The following is a 21,676-nucleotide window of genomic DNA, read 5'->3' as shown; positions in this document are numbered from 1 at the left end:
GGAGGAAACCCCTTATTGTCAGTTTTTTCTTGTTCAATTAATCTCTAAAAAAACGCTTAACTTTTCTTCATTATTCATATTCTATTTTCACCCAATTCTAGAAAATATTTACCTTGCTTTTGAAATACATGAAGTTCGTATTTATGTTTTGCTGCATTCTGAATTGTTATTGAATAAACCATTATTCCATATATTCATTTTATAAAGACCACCAATCTTTCTTACTGATAGAGACTTCATTTATTGGGAAGAAATGAAAATAAGAAAAGTAACCATTAAAAGATCTAATTTATAAACACAACTGGGTATGTTTTCAATACAAGGTTTATGTAACTGCATCCCCAGAGTGAACATAGCAAACATTGTATTTTAGGAAAGCAATTTACTTACTCGTTCTAACAGCATTATTCTCTGTTTTTCTTCAGATAGCATATGACTATTTTCTCTAAAAGAGAAGGATTTATTTTTGTTTAAGCTGGTTAAAATTCTGGACTTTACATTTTCCAGTAAGATTTGGAAATTTAACTATTAATACAGAGCACTTAAAGGTTTGTACTAAACTTTCAAAAGCAGACTGTTTAAATTAGGACACATTTCAATGGTGTATATTCTTTGTACCAGGTCTTGAACCTAGATCTACAAACTGAAATTATAAGCAAAACTTTGTGCATGCATTTTTCCAGAGATAAGGTCTTCTGAATTTAAAATTTCCGCCCCCCCCCAGGGATTAAAAACCACTCTTCTTCCTATGTGTGGGGTTAATCCATGTTACCAATCAAGTGGTACACTTCTTGGGTGGCTTTACCATTAAAACTAGAAACAAAACAAAATGCTACACGTCCTTGAGTAAGCTAAAGGACTTGAAGTTTTATTTTACAAAAAAATAAACCAAATATCAATAAAGACTTCAAAAGTACTACTAAATGGCTATAAATGTGCTAGTCACTGTGCCATGTGTGAATCTGCCCATCACACTAAAATACTCAAAAATTAGAAAAGAAAAAAAATGTAACAGGGTGTAGCCTTATATTTTTATTTTTACTACTAATGGGAAATAAAATTGAGACATTCAAAGTATAAAATATGATGATTTGATATACATACACATTGTAAAAGCAGACTCTCCACTGAGTTAACTAACACCTCCATCACTTACCTTTTTTGCAAGGCAGGGAGGACACTGAAATTCTACTCCCCTATCAAATTTCAAATATACAACACAGTGCTATCATTTACTGTCTACATGTTATATAAATCCTCAGGTCTTATTCATTTTGTAAGTGGAAGTTTGCAACCTTTTTCTCCCACCTCCCAGCTCTTGGCAACTACTTTTCTACTCTATGAGTTTGACTTCTTACTTAAGATTCTACAGGGGCGCCTGGGTGGCTCAATCGTTAAGCGTCTGCCTTCGGCTCAGGTCATGATCCCAGAGTCCTGGGATCGAGCCCCGCATCAGGTTCCCTGCTCTGCGGCAAGCCTGCTTCCCCCTCTCCTGCCCCCCCCCCCCCCCCCCCCCCCGCCGCTTGTGTTCCCTCTCTGGCTGTCTCTCTGTCAAATAAATAAAAATAAAATCTTAAAAAAAAAAAAAAAGATTCTACATATAAGAGATACTATGCAGTATTTGTCTTTCTCTGTCTGGCTTATTTCATTTAGCATACTGGCCTCCAGTTTCATCCACAATGTTACAAAGAGCAGAATTTCCTTCTTTCTTATGGTTGAATAATAATCCATTATATATTTTTATTCACCATTTTCTTACCCATTTTCTTTATTCATCCATCGAGGAATACTTAGGATGTTTCCATATGTTGGCTACTGTGAATAATGCTGCAATGAACATGGGAATACAAGAATCTGAGATAATGATTTCACTTCCTGTGCATGTATACACCCAGAGATGAGACTGCTGAATCATACGGTGGTTCTTTTAATTTCTTGAGGAAACTCCGTACTGTTTTCTATAGTGGCTGTCCCAGTTTACATTCCCACAAACGGTGCATGAGGGCTCCTTCTTCTCCACATCCTTGCCAGCATTTATTATCTATTGATTGTCTCTTTAATAACAGACATCCTGATAGATATGAGGTGACTGATATCTTGTGGTTTTGATTTGTATTTCCCTGATGATTAGTGACATGGAGCACCTTTTCATGTACTTGTTGGCCATCTGTATGCCATCACATCTATTTTTTTGCCCCGTTTAACTGGGTTGTTTCTTCGCTATTGAGTTGTGTGAATTCACTACGTATTTCAGACATTAATAATTTATCAGATATATGATTTGCAAATATTTTCTCCCATTCCACAGGTTTTTGCCTTTTCATTTTGTTGATATACATAGAAGCTTTTTAGTTTGATGTAGTCCCACCTGTTTATCTTTGTTGCCTTTGCTTCCAGTGAAAAAGCCCAAAATCACTGCCAAGGCCAATGTCAAGGAACTCACCTCCTTTATTTTCTTCCATGAATTTTATGGTTTCAGGTCTTATGTTCAAATTTTTAATCCATTTTGAGGTGATTTTTGTGTATGATGTTAACACAGGGATCCAATTTCATTCTTCTATATGTGGCTATCCAGTTTTCCCAGCACCATTTATTGAAGACACTATCCTTTCCCCATTAGTTTTCTTGGCTCCTTTGTCAAATTTTTGTTGCCTAACACATGGGGATGTATTCCTGGAATCTCCATTCTGTTCCACTGAGCTATGTTTATGCCACCTGTTTGATTACCATAGCACTGTAGTACAGTTTGAAATCAGGAAGTGTGAGGTCTCCAGCTTTGTTCCTTTTACTCAAGATTGCTTTGGCTACTCAGAGTGTTTTGTAGTTTGATATGAATTTTAGGACTGCTCTTTTCTATTTCTGTGAGAAATGCCACTGGAATTTTGATAGGGATTGCATGAAATCTGCAGATTGCTTTGGTTAGTAGACATTTTAACAATATTAATCTTGCAATCCAAGAACACAGGATACCTTTCCATTTATTTTTGTGTCTTCTTCAATTTTACCAATGTCTTCTAGTTTCTCACTACAAATCTTTCACCTCCTTCGTTAAATTTATTCCTAGGTATTTTATTCTTTTGGATGCAATTGTAAATCGATTGTTCCTTCAAATCTCTGTTAGTTCATTGTTAGCATATAAAAACACTACTGATTTCATGTCCTGCAACTTTACTGAATTTATGATTAGTTTGAACAGTTTTTGGTGGTCTTTAGGGTTTTCTACATATAATGTCATGTCGTCTGCAAAGAGTTAATTTTACTTCTTCCTTATTTGTTCGGGGTTTTTAAAATTTCCTTTTTTTGCCTAATTGCTCTGGCTATGGCTTCCAGTACACTGTTGAATAAAAGTGGCAGAGTGGGCATCTTTGTCTTATTCCTGATCTTAAAAACTTTCAGCTTTGCACTGGTGAGTATGATGTGGGTTTCTCATATATGGCCTTTATTATATTGAGGTACATTCATTCTATACCCACTTCTGTTAAGAGTTTTTATCATGAAAGGACATTGGAAATTTTGTCAAGGGCTTTTTCTTCATATATTGCAATGATTAAATGATTGTCATCCTTCATTTTGTTAATGTGATATATCACACTGATTTGCAGATATTGAGCTACCCTTGTATTCCTGGAATAAATCCCACTTGATCATGGTGTATGCTTTTTATTTTTTAATATTTTATTTATTTATTTGAGAGAGAGAGTGAGAGAGAGCACGAGTGGGATGAAGGGCAGAGGGAGAAGCAGACTCCCAGGTGAGCAGGGAGCCCGATGAGGGACTTGATCCTGGGACTCAGGGATCATGACCTGAGCTGATGGCAGACACTTAATCGACGGAGCCACCCAGGTACCCTGCATGCTCCTCTTAATGTACTGCTGAATTCAGTTTACTAATATTTTGCTGAGAATTTCTGCATCTGTTCATTAGGAATATTGCTCTGTATTTTTCTTGTCCTTCCTTTGTCAGGTTTTGGTATCAGGGTAATGCTGGCTTCATATAATAACTTCAATAGAGTTCTTTCCTCTTCTACGTTTTAGAAGAGTTTCAGGAAGTTTGGTATTAGTTCTTCTTTAAAAAAATGTTTGATAGAATTCACCAATGAAGCCATCTCGTCCTTGACTTTTCTTTGCTGGGAGGTTTCTGATTACAGATTCAATCTCCTTATTATTAATTGGCCTGTTGAGATTTTCCATTTCTTCATGACTCAGTCTTGTTTGGTTGTATGTTTCTAGGAATGTAGCCATATATTCTAGATTGTCCAATTTGTTGGGAATAATTGTACATAGTAATCTCTTACGATTCTTTGTATGTCTGGCATTAGCGGTAATGTAGTGTTGTAATTTAATGTTTTAAATTCTTCTGCATGTGTAATTCCCCAATTACATTTTAAGCAACTTGAATGAGGCAGGAATTTTATCTTCTAAACGTTAATTCTTGTAGGAAGAGGCTTTGCCTAACATAAAGTCACAAAGACTCATAATTCTAGCTTTTACATTTAAGTCCGTGATCCATTTTGTTAATTTGTCTTATAAGATAAATAGAAGATCTAATTTCATTCTTTTGCACGTGGATATCCAACTGTCCCAGCACCATTTATTGAAAATGCTATTATTTCTCCATTGAATGGTCTTGGCACCTTGGACCATAATGCAAAGGTTCAATTGACTATAAATATTAAGGGCTTATTTCTGGACTCTCAATTCTATTTCAATGATCTCTAAACATATACATTCACATATATACACACACATATATAGATCAGGCTACCACCATACTGTCTTGATTGCCCTAGCTTTTCATTAATTTTTGTAATAAGGGCATGTGCGTTTCCAACTTCATTCTTTTTTGCATATTGTTTTGGTTAGAGTTCACTGCACTTCCATATGAATTTTAGGATCCATTGTCCACTTCTGCAAAAAAGGCATATTTCAACAGCAATACTGTGTTGAATCTGCAGATCACAAGAGTATTGCTACCTCAAGAAGATTAAGTCGTCTTTTTTTTTTTTTTTTTAAAGATTTCATTTTTAAGTAATCTCTACACCCAACTTGGGGCTTGAACTCACAACCCTGAGATCAAGATAGTATGCTCTACCGACTGAGCCAGCCAGGTGCTCCAAGATTAAATCTTCCAATCAATGAACATGGGATGTCTTTTTAGGTCTTCAATTTTGTTCAATAATGTTTTGTAACCTTCAAAACATTGTATGAGTCTTGAACTTCTTTTGTTAAACTTACTCTTAAGTATTTAGATTTCTAGTGAAATTCTTGGGTGTGTCAATATACAAGATCATGTTATAGATACCAATAGAGACAGTTTTATTTCTTCCCTTCCAATATGGAATGGATGCCTATAATTTCTTTTCCTTGCCTGAGTGCCCTTTATAGGAGAACCTCAACTGATCTTTTTCTTCTTGATTTTTAGGGGAAAAGCCTTCTTCTTTCATCACTGAATATGATCTTATTTGTGGGCTTTCTTAGATGCCTTTTATTAAGTTGAGGAAGTTCTCTTCAACACTTCAATATTGAGTGTTTAAATGCTTTCTCTTTATTGATATTGATATGATATATTACATAAACTAATTTTTAAATATTCAGCCAATATTGCATTCCTGGGATAATCCAGTAAGAATCCCTTTTACGTATTGCTGGATTTGGTCTATTAGTATTTTGTTGAGAATATTTGAGTTTATAGTTATATTTTCTTAGAGTATTAGAACTGAATTTGATGTGGATTTCTCACTCAGTAGGACTTGGAAGGGTTCTAAGATTTTAACTCCTAAGGAGTTTAATGCCAGTTCTGATATTGCTTATCTAGAGAAGGAACTTGAAGAATGACTGCTAAACTATTTTTTTTTTAAAAGATTTTATTTATTTATTAGAGAGAAAGAATGAGAGAGAGCATGAGAGGGAAGAGGGTCGAGGGAGAAGCAGACTCCCCGCTGAGCAGGGAGCCCGATGCGGGACTCGATCCCGGGACTCCAGGATCATGACCTGAGCCGAAGGCAGTCGCTTAACCAACTGAGCCACCCAGGCGCCCTAAACTACTATTTTTAATTTTTATAAAATAAACAGTTAATTATTTAGACTTTCTAAAGTCACACAAATAGAAACACAAATAGAAAATTAAGGGGGAACTTCTAAAGTAGGCTGAAATAAGTAGAAACCCAGCACATTTAACAAGCCAATTAGAAAAGGACCAAGCTGGAATCACTAGACCTAGCTTCAATTTTCTTTTTCTTAGTTTAACTGAGGTTTAATAATTGATATGCAAATATCTGCACACATTTCATGTACACATCTTGATGAGTCTAGACACATGCATACACCCATGATACCACCACCACAACCAAGGAACTAGATATATCCATCAAATTAAAAAAATTTCTGTGTGTGTGTATAAGAGAGAGTGACAGAGAAAAAGGGAGAGAGAAATTTTGATGTAACACTTAGTAGTCTTTTCCTTGTGCTTCCCTACTCCACATTCAAAGTAGTCTACTTTAAGAAATACTTTATGTTAAGAAATCTTTAGTCTTTAATACATCTGTAATATTTTTTGGTATATAATATAAAATATAGGTTACCCTCCACCAACAGGTAACCAGTTACTCCAATATCTCACGTCTTTTTCCAAACTGATTTAAAATGCCATCAATTTCCATACATCCATGGGTTTATTCAAGACAACCAATTCTAGTAATCTATTTACCCGTGACTTTATCAACAATATACAGAATTAATTATCATCTACAGCTTAAGACTATATCTTAACATCCAGCAGGATAAATTCCTACTCACTGATATTTCCTGAAAATGTTATCAACTGTTTTTTTGCACATTTATTTTTCTATATGAATTTTAACATCCAACATCAAATTTTACCTACTTATCCTGTTGAAATTTTAGTTGGGTATAAATAACTGAATAAGTCTGATGAGAAAACAGTATCTTTGCAACACTGTACTTCCATCCATCTTTAACTTCTAAGCCTTTAAATACCTTTCATAAAGTTCTACAGCTTTCTCCACAAGGGTCTTGCACATTTTTTTGTTAAATTCATTACTAACAAATTATTTCCTTAAATTTTCATTGGGATCTCATACACACACATACATGTATACATATACAAATACATATATGTATATATACACACATACAAATATATATATTCAAATCAGCTTTTGCTGGTAAATATATGCAAACTGCTCTATTTTGATATATTTATGACATACACTCTGATGTAGTCTTATTACTTCTAATAGTTTGTTAGGTCTATGTGGTTTGAAAAGGAAATTATCATGAACTCGTGACAGTTAAGACTTTACTTGCCAATTTTTACTGTTTATTGTCTTGCAGAATGGTCATGGTGACAGCTGGCATTCTTCCTAAAATTATGGAAAATGCTTCTAAATGTTTCAACATTAAATATAATGTTTGCTATAAGTGTCTCATGTATACTCTCTCAAACTAACAAAGTTCCCCTCTATTCCTAGATTGCTAAGATTTTTTTTTTTTTGAAGACTGATTTATTTGTGAGAGAGAGAGAGAGAGAGAGCACAAGCAGGGGGAGTGGAAGGCAGAGGGAGAAGCAGGCTCCCCACTGAGCAGGGAGCCCAATGCGGGACTCGATCCCAGGAGCCCGGGATAATGACCTGAGCCAAAGGCAGACCTGCCCAATCAACTGAGCCACCCAGGCGTCCCTAAAAAAATATTTTTAATGGACACAGACTTTTATCAGTTGTTATTTCTGTATCTAGATGATCACATAATCCTTTCCATGTGATCAGTGAATTTGGTTACACTGAGATATTCTGAGGTTTAATTATTATTATATTCCTGAAATATTCCATTGAGTCATGATGATCATCTTAATACTCCATTGTATTTGAAATGCTGAAATTGTCTTTTGGATTTTTTACACCTATAATAACAAAAATGAGATTAACCTTTATCTTCTGTATAATTTTTAAAACCATACCTGTGGTTATGGTTCTATTCATTCCACATATTTACTTATACCTTCATTTTGCTTGATATTTCATTTATCATGGCTCATATACTTTTATCAATTTCATTTTCTAATACATATACTAGAGATTATATAATTCTTCCAGTGTTACCACCTTCATTATATCTCATTTTTTTGATACTTTTGTTCAGATTTAAGTAACTAAATTTCCATTTTCTTATCAATACCTATATTGAATATATAGGTATTCAAATTTCCAAATGTATAAACTTCTATTTTTGTTACAGGTTTTCAATTGCTTATGTTTAGTGGGTGGAATTATATCAATACTTCGAACTTTGAGACTTCCTTTGTGATTTGGTATATAGTGAATTTTCTTAACTGTTTCTCTATTGCTTTATTTTTTACTTCACTGTATCCTGAGAGGAAGGTCTACTGTTACTGTGGCTCTGAAAAATTCTCATTCTAGTTTTAATCCATTTTTCATTCATACACAATTGATCAAAGTCACATTTTCAAGCATCTACAAGTTAACAACCAATTGCTTACGGTAAAATTGTGCCCTCTCTACATGTGAAACTTTTTCTTAAACTTATAAAAAACTTTTGCTTTGAATGGCTTATATATTTTTTTCCCTTATCATTTTTCTTTACGTGCTTCTCATATGTAGAGTTCAACTGGATGCTTTTTTTTTTTTTAAGAGGTTTTGTTGTGGTAGGTCAGTTAGCTTTTCATCACATGTTTTGACTTATTTTTGTCATTTATGTTTTCTAATTACCATGGGCTCTTCAGAGGTTTGTGCCTTGCCTTTTTGAATTAGTTTATTTGCTCCATTTTTCACTTACATTCTTGAAACCTTGTATCTTCCCCAAACTCAAGTTAACCAGTTTCTACTCCTTTCTTTTAAACCAAACAGAAAGCTGAATACATTTTTACTTTTTAAAAAACTCCTTTGCCTTCCCCCACCCAATACACTCATCAAAATAAATATATTTATTACTATAGTAATGCCTTTTCCTCCTAGGTAGTGGACTTCAAAATTTAAACACTTCCTATAAATAAAATAGCTTGACACTACTGCAGTGATCCTGATCTTGGCAGCCTATGAAAAGTTTGGTGCACTTATAAAGTATGAAAACATGCCAAAGTGATTCATATATTTACACAAGCAGCAGTATGAAGATATTTTTCATATTTTTAGATTAAAGGAATTTAAATGCACAATTTTCAGATACATGGGCTGTGGGCAACCAGTAGTGCTACCATATTTCCTATCTTTAGAGCTTTCAGCTTAGGAAAGTGCACACTAGTGGTTTAAAAGCCTGTATTACTTAAGGAAGTTGAAGACATAATGTACTTACTGTACAGACATCATGCTTGTCTCCATTGCTGGATCCACTTTTCCTTCATCTTGTGTTTCCATGGCTGATCTCTCTGCTTCACCTGGGAGTTCAGGTGCACAAGCTCCATAAAGTTCTGGGGCTGCAGCTACATACGCTGAAGGAACAAAACTGCTACTACGCAACTTACTGACTTCTTCTTCAAGTTTTTTCTTTTCCTCAAGCAAACGAGCTCGATCTTCAGATAGTGACTCTATCAAATCTGAAGGCCCCCAAGTTGAAATAACATTATAAAACATTTCATGTGATTTTTAAATTTTAAAATGGAGTTAAAAATATATTGTGAAACATTACTAACCTTTATCTCGCTCTTGCTGTTGCATTGTACTTTTCAACTTATCGCTAAGATCATTGATTATATTTTCTTTTCTCATTTTCTCTCTTGTTAAAACAGTGTTAAAATTGGTCTGGAACAAGAGAATGATAACTACTTAAATTACCTGCATGTACACAGCATCTAGGACTAAAGAAACTAGCAAATATTTTTGTATGGTGCATCTGTATGTGGAGAAGGTAAAGTGCAATTCACAAATGATGTTCATTTTTTAATAACAATACTCTACTGTGGTAAATACAATGTGACTGTGCTGTCCTGAGGTTCCATATTAAGATACACTCCAATTTAATACCTTGAAAATGAATGCTATTTTTTTTTTTAACGATTTTATTTATTTGACAGAGAGAGGGAACACAAGCAGGGGGAGCAGGAGAGGGAGAAGCAGGCTTCCTGCAGAGCAGGGAGCCCGATGCGGAGCTTAATCCCAGGACCCCGGGATCCTGACCTGAGCCGAAGGCAGACGCTTAATGACTGAGCCACCCAGGTACCCCGAATTCTATTTTCTCATTATTGTCTACATATTTATTGTCAAAGGAAAAGCACTAATAGATCATTTTATTTTTTTTTTAGGCAGGTCATCGGTGACCTGAGATGCATTTTTTTTTTTAGATTTTATTTATTTATTTGCCACAGACAGAGAGAGAGCACATGCAGGGGGAGCAGCAGGCAGAGGGAGAGGGAGAAGCAGACTCCCCACTGAGCAAGGAGTCCGATGTGGGACTCAATCCCAGGACCCTGGGATCATGACCTGAGCCGAAGGCACACTTAACAGACTGAGCCACCCAGGTGTCCCTAACAGAGGATTTTAAAATTGGGAAGAAAGAAAGAAAACAAGTGCTGTTATACACTTCATTTTTTCTTTAATACCCTTCCTGCTTCTGGAATCTTCCTTTTGTCTTTAGCTAAGTCTTGATTACCACAGTATATTTTATAGAGATGACTTTATCCCATCATCTTCTCCTTTCTGGATATTTGCAATAGACACTGCACATCTGGTTAATAATTACTGGACTTATTACTCTTTAATTTTTTATAAATACCTTCCTACTGTGAAGCTCATGTATCAAAGTGCCTACTGATTGCATAAGCCCATCTGGCAATTCTAACTGCAGTTTCTTTTATAAAGATGACCGAATTGTTAACAATTTCATTTATAAGATCTCCATTAAGATCTTCTTTAAACTTAAAAGCAATAGATGGATGGTAAATGATCTAAATTGACTCTTCTCATCTGCCCAGCATTTCCAATTCCAAAATTAATAATCTATGATCCTTCAATGTATAATGCCAATAATGCTAAAAACTGGGAGACTTAATAAGAATATGGCATTTTTAGATCAAAATTAGTTAATTCATTAAAGATTGAGTTAAATATCATTTCTAGCCAGAAAGCATACATGGAGATGCCTCGAACATTTATGATGCTAAGCCATTTCTCTACGTATTATGTATGTATAGAAAATAAGCATTTATAATAGTGTGTTTTAGTCAGTTAATTCATCCCAAATATTTATAATAGCATATTTCAGCCAATTCATTCGTCCCCTACTTAATTTTGGAAATCAAAAATTGGGGATTAGCTCACAAAAGAGCACACAGAGAAAGAAAATGAATGAAAGATACATTTTATGTAGAATGAATCATACGAAGGAATGTACAACCTCAGATTTTTAAAAACAGAGACATCATTAATGATCTCTTCACTAGTAATTCTTACTTAGAACTGGCTGCTACTCCACCTCCCTGAACACTTAATTTCGCTGGCTTCCATAAAGCCACACTTTTCCTTTTTCTCGTTACTCTTTCTCATTCCCCGTTTCAGGCTCTTCTTTCTTTCCCCAGGCCTTAAAACTTAAAATGTAAAGTTCCTACAGGTTTTGAACTATACTTCTATACTTTTCTTGAATTCTACAGACATTAATGTAATTCACACCATTACAAGAAAAGGAAAATACCACATACGTTAAACAAATGTGTATATCAACTGTAACATGTTACCTGTTTCAGAAAAGCATTCCCTGGGGTAAAAAAAGCAGGTCACTACTCTCCCTGGCCTGAGCTGTCACAGCAGACACCCACTGTCCCCACAGTTGCCCATGTTTGGCAAATCTCCATTCTTTCTCCCCACACCAGTGGACAATCCTGATTAAGTATAAATCCAACTGTGGCATTCCTTTATTTTCTCTCCAGGTGCCTGAGGTGAAGCACAAGCTCCCGAACAAGGCAACCTAGTCCTTAGTGGTCTGTGCCCCTGCTTCCCTCACCAGCTTTACCCTCTCCCCATTCCTCAATATTATTAATAAAGTGAATCAGCAAAATTCAACAGTAGATCATGATCATGTACCACCAGCCTGTCACATGGATAAAAATTATAGAAAGTAAAAGAAATTTGTACTGATCAGCATGTAATTTATAATAAAATTTGAGCGCTTAGGGGGAAAAATTCAAATATCATGTGTGAAGTAGTAGAAGCACTTTCATTTTACAAAAAACTAATCTGAATCAAAAATGCTTTTATCATGAAGATATTTAATAAATATAATCAGGGTTAATGTAGGAAAATCATATCTAAGATGTAAGATGCCCTCAGTTACACACAAAAAAATTATATTTGTTAATTTATGTTTGTCTTCTTTAGACCTGAAATAAATGAAACAAGGGTGGGGGACCATACCTGTTGTTCAGCAATCAGAGATGTTCGAACATTTTGCATTTCTTCATTCTTTCTTTTCTCTTGCTCTTCAAGTTGTTCTAGAAACTTTGCCTTTTCTTCCTGAAGCTTTTCTTGAAGTTCAGCAACTAGGCTTGAAGAATCTTCTCTGGTAGATTCAATGGCAAGACTTGGAAATTACATACAGTATTAAATTTTTTTGAAAATAACATATAATCACAAACATACCAAATATCACAATTAGTTGACATCAGAAAGGCTATGTATCTTCCTTAAACCTAACAGTAATTAATTGCTGTTAGAGATATTTCTATGTAACCCACCACCCTTTTTATCTACCAAGGAAAGGGAAGCAAGTAAAAGGGAAAAGTTTAACAGAGATTATATACGTGTGATACCAACATGGTGAATGACTATAATGATTATATTTGATAAATTCAGGATAACCTGCTTCTACCAGCATTGGCAATGTTTTCAATATAAAAAATCAATATGCCTCTCAAGAGCTCAGCTTCAAATGTCGGTTCTGCTAATCCCAGAACTGTAATGTACATGAGAGAGAAAGAAAAAAAGAAACACATACGTGAGGATCACATATATTGAAAAGTCCTTCTTAATTTTTTAAATAGGCTTTGGTTCATTTTGTTAACTAATGAACAAGTAACACAAAACTAAAAAGGAACTTAAATGTTCACACAGCAAATCTACATATTTATAATTCATATTCACCTCCCTCAAAACTAGCTACCCCCTAAGGGGTTGCTGACAAAGCACCAGAGGTAAGAGAAGAGGACAAGGCAAGGAGAAATAGCAAAAACACAAGTAATAAATATTGTAATTTCTGATATAGAAGTTAATTTTATCTGCTTTCAACCTAATAACCTTTTACATCAAAAAAGTTTGCCCATGAAGTAGATAATTAATTCCACTAAAGGAGTTATAAATATGTTAAACCATGGGAATGAGGCTGCCATGTTAGCAAATATTCCCAAACTGTTTTAGTGATTAAGTCAACTGACTGCTTTAAATGTACATTTACACAATTTTAAATTACACTTTAATGTTTTTGAAATCAGGAGGCATACTGAAGATTTTTAAAATTTACTTGAGAGAGAGAGAGAGAGAGAGAGAAAGAGTGGGAGGAGCACAGGGAGACGGACAAGCAGACTCTGCTCTGAGGGTGGAGCCTGATGCAGGGCTGCATCCCACAAGCCTGACATTATGACCTGAGCTGAAATCAGGAGTCCGATGCTCAACCAGACACTCGACCCAATGAGCCACCCAGGTGCCCCTTGGAATCAAAGAGGCATTTTCTAGTCAATGTGGATTTTATTCCTGATGTAATTTCATAATCTATAAAATTATCATACTATTAATATTATAGCAATTGATAATCACACAAAGAATTATTGTGATTCTTTTATTCAGTCTTCCAAACTTACTGATAAAATCTAGTAATTCTTACCAATTTGCTGCCCATTTTCTTCTAAGGGATGGTTTTAAATGGCCAAACATGAAATATGCAGTTAGAGATATATTACCTCTACCAAAGTCTGAGACTTCTTAGTTTACAGAAAGATTTCAACTGGGGAAGCACCTAATCCCTTATGCAGTAGAAAGTATAAGGTGGAAGATCTGTTTTCAAAGTTTTTCCTGTAGGGCTAGAGGAGAGGAGTATAGAAGGTAAAAATTATAGCACAGATGGAAACCTGACAAGCTACATAAATCAAAGTGTTACTCAGGAACTAGAATATAAATATGGACTCAACATAGTAACAAAGTGTTAAGGATTAAAATTGGTATAGGCAGGGTTTAGGTATTAGGTTTTCTTCAATACTATTTGGCTAATGTCTACCTTTGGCAAGTAAGAGATATACTTTGAAGAATTATCCCTACAGTTACAGGATAGGTGAACTGTTACGGGAAAAACAAAAAGCCAGGTTTCAGGCAAGTAAGCAAGGTGACCACAGTGAGGAATGAAGTTAGAGAAGGGAGCGGGGGGGGGGGGGGGGAGTCATTTCATGAACAGAAAACATTTTGGATTTTATTAGCAGTACAGCATAAAGTCATTAAAGAACTTTGTCTAGAGAGAATGACAGAATACAAATTCAGGTTTGTAAAAGACTGCTGTGAGGATGTTGGTAAGAATAATGGAGCACAGTAACAAAGTAAGAAGGAGAGAAGGTTTCAGCATGAGAAACAATGCTAAGAATCCTGTTTTTGTGTGTGTGTGTTATGCACAACAATGGGTAGTACTTATAATTTCTAGGTGTCTTGTAACTTTGGGTTGCCTGGTGCACCCTGGGGAAGTGTTACTTTTACTTCAAGTGTCAGTGCTGTGCTAGGATGAGGCAGGTTGGGGAGAAGATAGTTCTAGGCACACAAGAATGTGCAGACATCATTGTCTCTTTGTAAATACACTATCATTCCAAATACCCAGAATATTAAGTAACTGCCTTCGGCTCAGGTCATGATCCTGGGGTCCTGGCATCGAGTCCCGCATCGGGTTCCCTGCTCAGCAGGGAGTCTGCTTCTCTCTCTAATCCTCCCTCCTCTCATGTGCTCTCTCTCAAATAAATAAAATCTTAAAAAAACAAACAAACAAACAAACAAACAAACAAAAAAACATTGAACCAAATACCCAGAATGAGCACATTAAATGATTAGGTATATGCTGACTCATAGGGTAAAAGACTTTTGGTGGCAAAAGCAAATAAAGGAGAGCTTAAGACACAAAGAACAATCAATCATACTGTGTTGGGGACAGGGGTTTCTTGTGGTTGTATATGCTATGTCACATTGTTTGAGGATCCCATTAGAAAAGGTTCCAGGGAACTGTTAGCCACATCATTCTGTTGTATTTTATACTACTCTATGACCTCAAATGACTCTGTCATCAGGGGGAATTAACCCTAGCAATGAAATAGTAACAGCTAGAGTAAGTTTTGTTTCTTATAGCACCATGGCCACACTTTCTTTGGGGACTAAGGAGATAGGTGTGTGCTGAGTGGGAGGGAAGGCATGAGGAAAAGGTTATAGTATTTCATAATTAAGAATACTATTTGATCTAGCAATGCTGGCATAGAAACCTAAGAAATTTATCAATACAGGTTGCTCCCCCCAATCTAAACTTACATAATCCTGTCTTATATTATTAATACCCTAAAACAGCCTGGAAATTAGAACTGAAGGAAGCAAACACATTTGTTGTCAGTTGGAAATTTCTATACTCTTACACAGAACCTGAAATAAATCATTTCTGGTTGATAGGTTACCCCACCATTAATAAATTAGTGTATGCTAGCCAAAGATTCTATTATACCCAACATTTCTAGGACCTAGAAAATCTGCGCTGGATACAAACTAGACTGTCATGATGCTTGAACTATCTCTTATCATTAACTATATTAGATTTGGGCCTAGTAAACAATATATTGTTTATTGTGGGTTTTTAAAATTTTTTTGAGATTAAAATTATAAAACTGAAATGCTTCTCCTGTACTCACCCAGATCTACATCAACTACTCCCTGGAGGCACAGCTATGAACAGTGTAGTAGGTACATTTGCAAACAACACAGACACAGACACAGACACACACACACACACACACATTCTCTGCACTCATTTTCTTTGTACACAGGAGTATGAGAAAGCCCTTTCCCCTACTAAAAGTAACGTATATTACTGATTAAATTTTTCCCAGATATATAGGAAAAAAATGTATTTTACCTTAATTTTGCATTTCCTTAATCCTAGATAGACCGAAAAGCTATTCACATACTGGCTATTTGTACTTCTTCATTGATCTGGCTGTTCATATCCTCTGTCCATTTTTCTAATGAATACCCTGCCTTTTCCTCACTGACTTGTGGGAGTTCTTTAACATTACAGATACAATTAATACTCTTATTTATATCTCGCTGATGCTTCTCCCATGTAGTTGGTCTCTCCATGCTGCTTCTGGCATATGCACAGCCAACCAAGCAGTGGAAAGCAGGGAGGTGTGCTGGACCATGTCATCACCTCAGCATCATTTCTTCTCAAAGATTTCCTCATTCTTTTTCAACTGTTTCTTCTGCATGACAGAGAAGCCTAGAACTATGTTGCCCAGAACCCCCTTCCCAATAAGTTCTGAGTTCAAGTTTGCCAACGAAAGATACCCACACAAGATCTGGAAGGCTAAGAGAAAGAGAGTTTGTCATTCTGTAGAAGTGGCTACGACCAGCTATGTGGGCTGTTAAGTTCATGAGGGGTTTCCAAGTGAACTACCTGCACTGGTGCCACAGCAGACAATTGGTAGACGTCTCCAAGAAACTGTAGCAATTTTCTGACTAGCCACACACTTTTGGTGCTTCAGATGGCTTTGAACCTACAGATTTCCAGGTCTTGGGCAGCAACTCGTTTACCACGTCCCTCCCTTAAGTCTCCCCAAATTCATATAAGTTCTAATTCTAATATTAAACCCTTTAATCCTGAAAGATTTAAAAGAGATTCTGTTTTCTAAATTCAATACTGACAGATACAAATATGATCCTTGGGGAAAAAAAGCATAAAGACAGGAATCTGGAATTGATTCTCTGATCTGTTTCGATCTGAAGGCAGTGATGACCTCACTGTCAGTGCAAAATGGAACTCTGGCAGATGAGGGCATTCTATGGCAGAACAGCTGATACCTATAGCTATGTGCATCAGATGACTAAAGGTGGCAAGGTTTTAGAAATGCCACAGCTGTCCCTACCAATCCCACCAAGCCTTCCTTGACAGCAGCAGCAGCCTTTACTCCCTCATCTGAAAAGATTAGTGTCACCTTGACTGAGGTTCCCATCTCAACAAGCTGATCCTTCTCAACTGGCTCCCATACTATTTAATTACTTCGACTCATCTCTACTTTCAAATCCCCAGGTCCCAGGGGAGATGAAAATCTAACCAAGAAGGAGTTGCAACTGCAAAATTTTCCATTTGTTTTGGTAGCAATATAGGAAATACGTATGGGGATAGATCCAATAGGAGTTAGAAAAGGCAAACATAATGGTAACTTGGGCCAGTATTATCTGTATGGATACAATAATCAGAGACTCTAGATTCAATGTTAACAGTTTGCTAGATTTATTGCCTGAAACCTGGATCTAATGGCCAATGTCAAAAGAAAATAAGATGCAAAGATGAGATATTCTAGACCACACACAGGCAAACAATGGCCTGCAGGCCAGATCCAGCCTTTATCTGTTTGTGTAAAGTTTTACTGCAACACAGCCACACCCATTCATTTACACTGTCTCACTTCTCTCTGGCTAGTTGAGTAACATGGATAGAAACCATATCACCCACAAAGCCTAATATATTTACAATGTGGCCCTTTACACAAAGTTTGCCAACCAATCTCTGTATCAATGATTCTCAAAGTGTGATCCACAGAACTTTGACTAGAAACACTTTCAAGGGATCAGTAGTATCAAAACTATTTTCATAAGATGATATTTGTCTCTTACACCTTGTTGACATTTGCACATATGATAAAATCGCTGACACCTTAACAAATTAAAGACGATAGTGCCAAACCGTACTTTTAGTCATTGTTTCTTTATACCGACGCACTCAAAGTGTAAAAGAAAAAGGCAGATTTTGCAATATCCATGATATAGTAAGAATTATTATTACTGAATCCTGACCACTGAGTATGCACCTTTTTAGTATTCAGTGTGATGAAATGAGTACATATAAAGCACTTCAGCCACTTACAGAAGTATGTCTGTCTCTCAGAAAACTACTTGTATAATTGCTTTGCTGCGTGCTGAATTAGCTACATTTTTCATGCTCTACTATTTCTATTTGAAAAACGACAATCTCTGGTTATTTAGATTTGGGTTTTCAACAGACATTTTCTCAAAAATGACCAATGTGAGCTTGTTACTTCAATTAACAACTGACAGAATTTGTTACCAATGGTAAAATGTGATTCTCTAAAAATAAATTAAATTTTAGAAACCTTGAGGCACCTGGCTGACTCAGTCGGTAGAGCATGTGATTCTTGATTTCAGGGTCATGAGTTCGAGCCCCACTTTGGGCACAGAAATTATTTAAAAACAAAAACCAAAAAACCAAAGAGAAAAAAAAATCTTGTACCTGCCACTATGAACTTGAGAGCCTTCCAGTACTTAAGATCTTTCTCATAAAATTGGTAGGTATACTAACACAACTGATTTTTCTTTCAATAAAATAAGTCAGTATTTACAAGATCTGCATAACTCAGTGAACCAGTGTTTTTCATATGGACAATTCATTGTGCTACAAAATTATGCATGAGTAAAATAGCCACTCAAAGTGCAAGGCAGTTCAATAGATATTAGCATAAACAGCATGAAAAAAATCCATTTGATAGCTTCATATTCTATCCTGAAACTAATGTTTAAGAAATTATAATTTGTTGGATTTTGATTTAGTATCAAGGAAATGTCCACAAGTATCTGAAAAGGTTATTGAAATACTCCTCTTTTCCAATTACACGTAAGTTAAAGACTCTATTTTTATCATACATTAATCAAAAGATACTGCAATAGATTTGATGTAGAAGCAGATATGAGAATCCATTAAGCCAAACATTAAAGAGATATGCAAATATATAAAACAAATGGCACTCTTCTCACTTATTTTCATTTTAGAAAATAGTTCTTAAAGAACACATTTACTGATCCTTGGTCTTGAGGAATGCATCCAAAGAATGATGGTGATAGGCATTGTGGAAGAGATTTATTATTTATATCCCGGGAGGGTCCAGAGATATTGCCCTTCAACAAGGCTTTAAGAAATTCAACTTCAAAAAGCTCTATAGTGGTACTCTGCAGGAAAGGGATAGCAGAGGGAGATGAAATCACTGAAATTCAATGAATTTAATGAAGTCAAATTCTTACTCTTTGCAGATAATATAATACTTTATGTGGAAAACCCAAAAGACTCCACCCCAAAATTCCTAGAACTCTCCAGGAATTCAGTAACGTGGCAGGATATAAAATCAATGCACAGAAATCAGCTGCATTTCTATACACCAACAATACAGAAGAAAGAGAAATTAAGGAGTCAATCCCATTGACAATTGCACCAAAAACCATAAGATACCTAGGAATAAATCTAACCAAAGAGGCAAAGAATCTGTACTCAGAAAACTATAGAATACTCATGAATGAAATTGAGGAAGACACAAAGAAATGGAAAAATGTTCCATGCTCATGGACTGGAAGAACAAATATTGTGAAAATGTCTAAGCTACTTAGAGCAATCTATACATTCAATGCAATCCCCATCAAAATACCATCAACTCTTTTTAAAGAAATGGAGCAAATAATCCTAAAATTTGTATGGAACCAGAAAAGATCCCGAATAGCCAGGGGAACATTGAAAAAGAAAACCAGGGCGCCTGGGTGGCTCAGTTGGTTGAGCGACTGCCTTCAGCTCAGGTCATGATCCTGGAGTCCCTGGATCGAGTCCCGCATCGGGCTCCCTGCTCGGCAAGGAGCCTGCTTCTCCCTCTAACCCTCCCCCCTGTCATGTACTCTCTCTCTCTCTCTCATTCTCGCTCTCTCAAATAAATAAATAAATCTTTAAAAAAAAAAAAAAAAAAAGAAAAAGAAAAAGAAAACCAAAGCTGGTGGCATCACAATTCCGGACTTCAAGCTCTATTACAAAGCTGTCATCATCAAGACAGTAGGGTACTGGCACAAAAACAGACACATAGATCAATGGAACAGAATAGAGAACTCAGAAATGGACCCTCAACTCTAAGGTCAACTAATCTTCAACAAAGCAGGAAAGAATATCCAATGGAAAAAAGTCTCTTAAACAAATGGTGTTGGGAAAACTGGACAGCCACATGCAGAAGAATGAAAACAACCATTTCCTTAGACCATACACAAAAATAGACCCCAAATGGATGAAAGACCTAAATGTGAGACAGAAATCCATCAAAATCCTTGAGAACACAGGCAGCAACCTCTTCAGCCACAGCTGCAGCAACTTCTTCCTAGACACGTCGCCAAAGGCGAGGGAAGCAAGGGCAAAAATGAACTATTGGGACTTCATCAAGATAAAAAGCTTTTGCGTGGAAAACGAAAACAGTCAACAAAACCAAAAGACAACTGACAGAATGGGAGAAGATATTCACAAATGACATATCAGATAAAGGGCTAGTATCCAAAATCTATAAATTATCAAACTCAACACCCAAAGAACAAATGATCCAATCAAGAAATGGGCAGAAGACATGAACAGACATTTCTGCAAAGATATCCAAATGGCCAACAGACACATGAAAAAGTGCTCCACATTACTTGGCATCAGGGAAATATAAATCAAAACCACTTCACACCAGTCAGAATGGCTAAAATTAACAAGTCAGGAAACGACAGATGTTGGCGAGGATGTGGAGAAAGGGGAACCCTCCTACACTGTTGGTGGGAATGCAAGCTGGTGCAGCCACTCTGGGAAACAATATGGAGGTTCCTCAAATAATTGAAAATAGAGCTACCCTATGACCCAGCAACTGCACTACTGGGTTATTTACCCCAAAGATACAAATGTAGTAATCCGGGTCGCCTGGGTGGCTTAGTCGTTAAGTGTCTGCCTTCGACTCAGGTCATGGTCCCAGGGTCCTGGGATCGAGCCCTGCACAGGGCTCCCTACTCCATGGGAGGCCTGCTTCTCCCTCTCCCACTCTCCCTGCTTGTGTTCCCCCTCTCACTTTGTCTCTGTCAAATAAATAAATAAAAAATCTTTAAAAAAACAACCCCCCCCCAACAAATGTAGTAATCCAAAGGGGCACCTACACCCCGATGTTTATACCAGCAATGTCCACAATAGCCAAACTATGGAAAGAGCCCAAATGTCCATCAACAGATGAATGGATAAAGAAGATGTGGTATACATATACAATGGAATATTATGCAGCCATCAAAAAAAAAAAATCTTGCCATTTGCAATGACGTGGATGGAACTAGAGGGTATTATGGTAAACTAAGTAAGTCAATCAGAGAAAGACAATTATCATATGATCTCACTGATATGTGGAATTTGAGAAACAAGGCAGAGGATCATAGGGGAAGAGGAAAAAAACGAAACAAGACGAAACCAGAGAGGGAGTTATAACCATAAGACTCTTAATCTCAGCAAACAAACTGAGGGTTGCTATAGTGGTGGTGGGTGGGAGGGATGGGGTGGCTGGGTGACAGACACTGGGGAGGGTATGTGTTGTGGTGAGAGCTGTGTATTGTGTAAGACTGATGAATCTCGGGGCGCCTGGGTGGCTCAGTTGG

The 21,676-nt window shown here is 36.3% G+C and overlaps 1 protein-coding gene across 7 annotated transcripts in view; it reads right to left on the bottom strand.

Moving 5' to 3' along the window:
• RB1CC1 (RB1 inducible coiled-coil 1) overlaps positions 1 to 21,676 on the bottom strand; it is a 92,969-nt gene that overhangs the window by 10,638 nt on the left and 60,655 nt on the right. For 4 of the 7 annotated variants that reach the window (XM_045896559.3, XM_045896563.3, XM_045896560.3 and 1 more), the window contains 4 exons: positions 12,377 to 12,542; positions 9,664 to 9,772; positions 9,327 to 9,567; positions 391 to 445 (listed from right to left, as the gene is read on the bottom strand). In XM_045896559.3, coding sequence (XP_045752515.1) covers positions 391 to 445; positions 9,327 to 9,567; positions 9,664 to 9,772; positions 12,377 to 12,542 — 571 coding nt within the window. Of the gene's footprint in view, positions 1 to 390; positions 446 to 9,326; positions 9,568 to 9,663; positions 9,773 to 12,376; positions 12,543 to 12,644; positions 12,915 to 21,676 lie in introns of those variants that run through there. The other 3 variants (XM_045896564.3, XR_010410709.1, XM_064588339.1) reach the window with 3 other exon arrangements.

The sequence above is a fragment of the Mirounga angustirostris genome, unplaced genomic scaffold (genome assembly GCF_029215605.1).
Source record: "Mirounga angustirostris isolate CCGP_5_RB_7025 unplaced genomic scaffold, mMirAng1.0.hap1 SCAF_4, whole genome shotgun sequence".
NCBI lineage: Eukaryota > Metazoa > Chordata > Mammalia > Carnivora > Phocidae > Mirounga > Mirounga angustirostris.
Note: the sequence above shows the minus strand (reverse complement) of the source record. Positions and strands in the feature narration are given on the sequence as shown.